This window comes from Petromyzon marinus, unplaced genomic scaffold (genome assembly GCF_048934315.1).
Source record: "Petromyzon marinus isolate PM22_M1 ecotype Great Lakes invasive population unplaced genomic scaffold, UKy_Petmar_22M1.pri1.0 PM_G_Scaffold_44, whole genome shotgun sequence".
NCBI lineage: Eukaryota > Metazoa > Chordata > Hyperoartia > Petromyzontiformes > Petromyzontidae > Petromyzon > Petromyzon marinus.
In genome coordinates, this window is record NW_027422996.1 from 833,866 (window position 1) to 838,955 (window position 5,090).

The 5,090-nt window shown below is 45.3% G+C and overlaps 1 protein-coding gene across 1 annotated transcript; it reads left to right on the forward strand.

Annotated features, from left to right (window-relative positions):
• Positions 1-550: 550 nt before the first annotated feature.
• LOC142917247 (uncharacterized) lies at positions 551-4,283 on the forward strand. The gene is made up of 2 exons (XM_076061866.1): positions 551-837; positions 1,622-4,283. The coding sequence occupies exons 1-2, from the start codon at positions 755-757 to the stop codon at positions 2,454-2,456; spliced, it is 918 nt and encodes a 305-aa protein (XP_075917981.1). The 5' UTR covers positions 551-754; the 3' UTR covers positions 2,457-4,283.
• The last annotated feature ends 807 nt before the right edge of the window (positions 4,284-5,090 follow it).

A 5,090-nucleotide genomic window follows, 5' to 3' on the forward strand; every position in this document is an offset into this window, starting at 1 on the left:
CATAATTTATTCAGTTGGAGAGCCGCTCGTGGGGGGGAAGTGACGTCATACTACTTCCTGCTGTCGCGAGGTAACAGGAAGCTGCCGTGTGCGCGCTTGCACTGAAATCCGAGGTGAGAAATTCTCATCGTTGTGGTGGTGGTGGTTGTTGTTGTTTACCAAGGTAGAGCCTCTCTCTCTCGTAGGGATGTCAGTTGAGTAGCAGCGAGCATGGGAATCGATGTCCAGGTTGGAACTTTACAACGCGGGGCCTAGCCACGCGGGGCCTTGCCTCCTGCCCTCGCCTGATTGCATTTACTTTAATTATCTCGCTTAAGTTTAATTTGTCTTCACCCGGCTCGCCACTTTGTAACTTTGTTTTATTGTCAATATTCACGCAGTTTTTATTTTCTTTTGTTAGCAGGCCAAGCCCGCTTGAGCTGCTATACCACTCTTGTTATCAGAAGCGACCTGCCCACAACAACACAAGGTGAGGCTTTGTCAACGTGTGTGAATGTTTTGACTTAAAACTTTGGTGACTGCAGGAATTAATATTCTTGGTTCTTTCGGTAAAGTCACGTAGATAGGAAATAAAATTAAAATAACATAATGAAAATAAATAAAAATTGTAAATAAAGCAAATAAACTCACTTTTTGATCGCAACACAAGTGGTCTTTATTTAATGTAATTGTATAATCTGTTATTGTTATTTTCTATCTACGTAACTTTACCGAAAGAAACAAGAATACGTGTGTCAATCTCTATCGGTCAAAGATGCTCAGCGGAGAGACACGCAAACTCCAACTATACAGCAGGCATCAGGGTCGGGATCGAACCCACGACTTCCTGTATACCAGGTGAGGTAGTTAACATCTCACCACGGAGAGAGACACGCCAACTCCAGTTAGCCTCGGTTATGTTCGTTGATCCTCAATTACTTGGTGTAGTGAGGAAGCATTCATGCCAAGCAGATGAAGGTGGCCAGGCGTGATTCTAAACACGCCACCGCCTGTTTACCCGGTGACAGTGTACAGTTTGTGTTTGCAGTAACGTCTATTAACTCTGTTGAACACGGAGGTTATATCATAACAGTAGTTTACTTTTGTTTTCCTCTGGAACTCTTTGTAAGAATGGAAACAGGAAGTTAACACAGCACACACATTCAGCTGAAGTCGGAACTGTTCATCCCAGCATTTAAGGACATCTGAGCCTGGATTCACACCTCTAAGTTGCGATTTAACATTAATTTATGAATTTCTGCTTAACACAAATAGTATTGTTTTCAACACCCTCTGCTATGTCAGCTGAATTGAGCTTTCATAAATATTCCTTTTGCAGCCAGACAGCTTAAATTGTGTGCTCGGAGTTTTGGGTGAACATTCATTTTGAAGATACGAGGGCTTCCCGGCATGTTTATTACCATTTGCCCTCTCATTGTGTGCCATAACAGCCCTGTGATGAATTTGGGACACTTTTTCACTACATCATGAATATATGAATAAGTATAGACGTGTAAGTCACATGTGACTATATATGCATTCCTCTGTGCCTCGATACTGTCGAGTAGATGGTGTGGTTATTATTTTTTTCTGTCTGCAGCTGACGCTTCCTCTGACGCTTCCTCTGACGCTTCCTCCGCAGAATTGGTCTGATGGAGCAAATGCACGCAGCGCAGCTCGGTAGGGCAAGGCTCCAATGCGACCGGTGTGCATACAGCACGGATCGTACTGGAGATTTCACACGGCACCAGAGAACTCACACAGGAGAGAAACCTTTCAAGTGCAGTGTGTGTGGGAAGGCGTTTTCACGGTCATCCGTTCTTAAAGAACACCAGAGAACACACACGGGAGAGAAACCCTTCAAGTGTACTGTGTGTGGGAAGGCATTTTCACAGTCAACTGTTCTTAAAAAACACCAGAGAACACACACAGGAGAGAAACCATTCAAGTGCACTGTGTGTGGGAAGGCATTTTCACTGTCATCTGTTCTTAAAAAACACCAGAAAATACACACAGGAGAGAAACCCTTCAGGTGCATTTTATGCGGGATGATGTTTGCACAGTCACCACATCTTCAAGTACACCAGAGAACACACACGGGAGAGAAACCCGTCAAGTGCACTCTGTGCGGGAAGGCGTTTTCACAGTCACCACATCTTAAAGTACACCAGAGAACACACACAGGAGAGAAACCCTTCAAGTGCAGTGTGTGTGGGAAGGCGTTTGCACAGTCATCTGCTCTTGTAACACACCAGAGAACACACACAGGAGAGAAACTCTTGAGGTACACTCTGTGTGGGATGATGTTTGCACAGTCATCACATCTTGAAGTACACCAGAGAACACACACGGGAGAGAAACCCTTCAGGTGCATTCTGCAGGAAGGCGTTTGCACATTCATAAAATCTTCAAGTACACCAGAGAACACGGACGCATCAGAAGATCTGCAAGGAGTGGAGTCTGAAATCAGCTTGTGAAAGTCAAAGTGCCACTATAAGCCCATCCCTCATGAAACACGAACCGGAAGAAAATCCCAGCTTGGACACTTTTCAAGGTATCAAGGTGAAATATGAAGAGGTGATGGTGAAGAGGGAAGAAGTGATGGTGAAGAAGGAAGAAGTGATGGTGAATAGCGAAGAAGTATAGGTGAAATGTGAAGATGAAGATTCAACTCTAAAATCGGACCTTCATATTGATGTCAAGCAGGGGGTGAATTCTGACTGTGAGGCAGAGCGAGGCAACTCCCAGCAGTTTGTGGAAGTGTGGGTGGAGTTTCTCCTAGACAATACAACGTCAAGTGGAGACCCGGTAGATGTGTAAGCCAGAGACGATGTCGCTACAATAGATGCACCTTTGTCACAGGCCTTTAATGACAAGAATTTGAAGTTGAACACTCAATTCCTAGATTCAACCTGCAGAGTAAGAGTGGCCAGTCTTTGTGGACCTGTGGGTTGGGTCAATCTCTCACCAGGAGCGAGAGCCAATAAGCTCCCAAGCATTCACGATGTTCTCATGATAATTGCTTTTACGCTTTGCTCGCTTAATCGCCTCGGCAACTCGGAGTTTTGTATCTCCTCTGAGACGCTCGAAGAGCATCCCCAAGTACCAGCTGCCCCTGTGCGGCTCGGAGTGGTGGCCCTGCACCGGCCTGCATGTGGGCAAGAGCCTGTCAGTAGGGGGCGATGATTGATGCATCATCTAGGTTGTGTAGTATGTCGGCAATCTTGATTCGAAGCTTTTGTGACTGCAGGAATCCACACTCTCGTTATTTCTGTAAAGTCATCACGTGGGTAGAAACATAACAGACCACGGCGTTTAGATCACAACACAAGCAATCGTCATCAGGTGGGACAACCACAGCAAGAAGAAGACGCTGAAGTAGTAGGCGCCTATTTCAGCAGTTTTGTCTTCTTGCTGCTGTGGTTGTCCCACCTGATGACGATTGCTTGTGTTGCGATCTAAACTCCGTGATCTATTATTTGTAGCTAATGTTTAGAATTTGCTACATTTTGACCCAGATGCCAGCATGCAATGGCCTACTCGTTTTGAATGACACTGCAATAGTACGGTGTACATACACTGTTAAGCAGGCGGTGCGTATTTTTAAAATAACTTCTTGTTAATGCGATGTAACCTGATGCAGTCAATTTCGCTGCAGTAATTCAATGTTAATATGCCCGTCAATGATTTAGAATTAATACTTGTCTGACTGTGCGCGTACATGTAACATTTTGTCTGAGGGTCACACATTGAATAAGTGATGTTAGGACAAAGTGTGTGTGTTTGGAAGTAACCTGTACAGAGAACTCAGGTGAGACCCGTTGTTCTTGTGATACAGGTCAAAGGGTACTTTTGTGTTTCACGAAGCGTCTGCCTCTGGAGCAACTCATCGTCTTTGAAATAGGGAGCACGCCCGGATCATTCATCAGTTACAAGGCATACCACTTGAAAGTTACACGTATAGGAGGAGGTACATTCTCTACAACACGAATTATAGTTTTGTCTTACGTGTTGACGTAGATTTTGTCTAACTAGGACTATAAATGCACCTTGCTGATTCACGTCTGGATGTTCGTAACCATCGGTTGAAGCAAACCCCACTGCTGTTGTTGAGACGCTGTGCACCAATAATGGTCCAACACATTGACGGCCTTCAGGCCAGGAAAGTCACAACATTTGCACACGAAGGACGCATTCACGCAAGTACCCCATGCTCCGTTTTGAAGTTTTAAAATGAAGCATCTTTGAATTGTGTTGTGTTTTGAATTAGATGATTTTATTTCTTCATTAAAAGCTTGCATCAATTTACATCTGGATGACTCTATTGAAAAGGACATTTCGTGTGAATTTTCTCTCGTCATTAAGTAGATGGCCTTGCCGGGGATTCGGTTCAATGCGGACACACACAGTGTACACACACAGTGTGCACACACAGTATACACACAGTGTACACACACAGTGTAAACACTGTACACACAGTGTACACACACTGTACACACAGTATACACACAGTGTACACACACAGTGTATACACACAGTGTGTACACACACACAGTGTACACACACACATTGTACACACACAGTGTACACACACACAGTGTATACACAATAATGTCCACGTTGTTGTAGCTGGGCTCACACACCCAAGGAAGGGAGCAATGGAAAATGAATCTAAATCAACTTAAACTCCAACTCTGTGACGTCACCACTCTGCATTACCTCATCGGCGTGAAACGCCAGGGTGAGGTGTACCTCGCTAGTGACGTCATGTCACCAAGGTATTCAGCCCTCCCCCGTCCACCGTGCTCTTGTGCGTGACGTACCCTCCGCTTGGGTCACTGCCGATATCGTTCCAGTGGCAATCCTTATTTGGGTACAGCTACGCCCAGTGACTGGTGGCTCATTAACATAATGTGTTTGTTAAAGCCGTCGCGAGTTTATTGCGACGGGTTCAGCGCCCCCGCCCCCATCCCTCGACGTAGGGTCCAGCTTCATTAACATAATTTATTCAGTAAGAGAGCCGCTCGTGGGAGGGAAGTGACGTCATACTACTTCCTGCTGTCGCGAGGTAACTGAAGCTGCCGTGTGTGCTTGCACTGAAATCCGAGGTG

Excerpts from the sequence above, each read along its gene's own strand:
- LOC142917247 (XM_076061866.1), top strand. The coding sequence starts at position 755 with ATGCTCAGCGGAGAGACACGCAAACTCCAACTATACAGCAGGCATCAG. Across the intron at positions 838-1,621 it reads CACGACTTCCTGTATACCAG|AATTGGTCTGATGGAGCAAA; the intron begins GTGAGGTAGTTA and ends CTTCCTCCGCAG.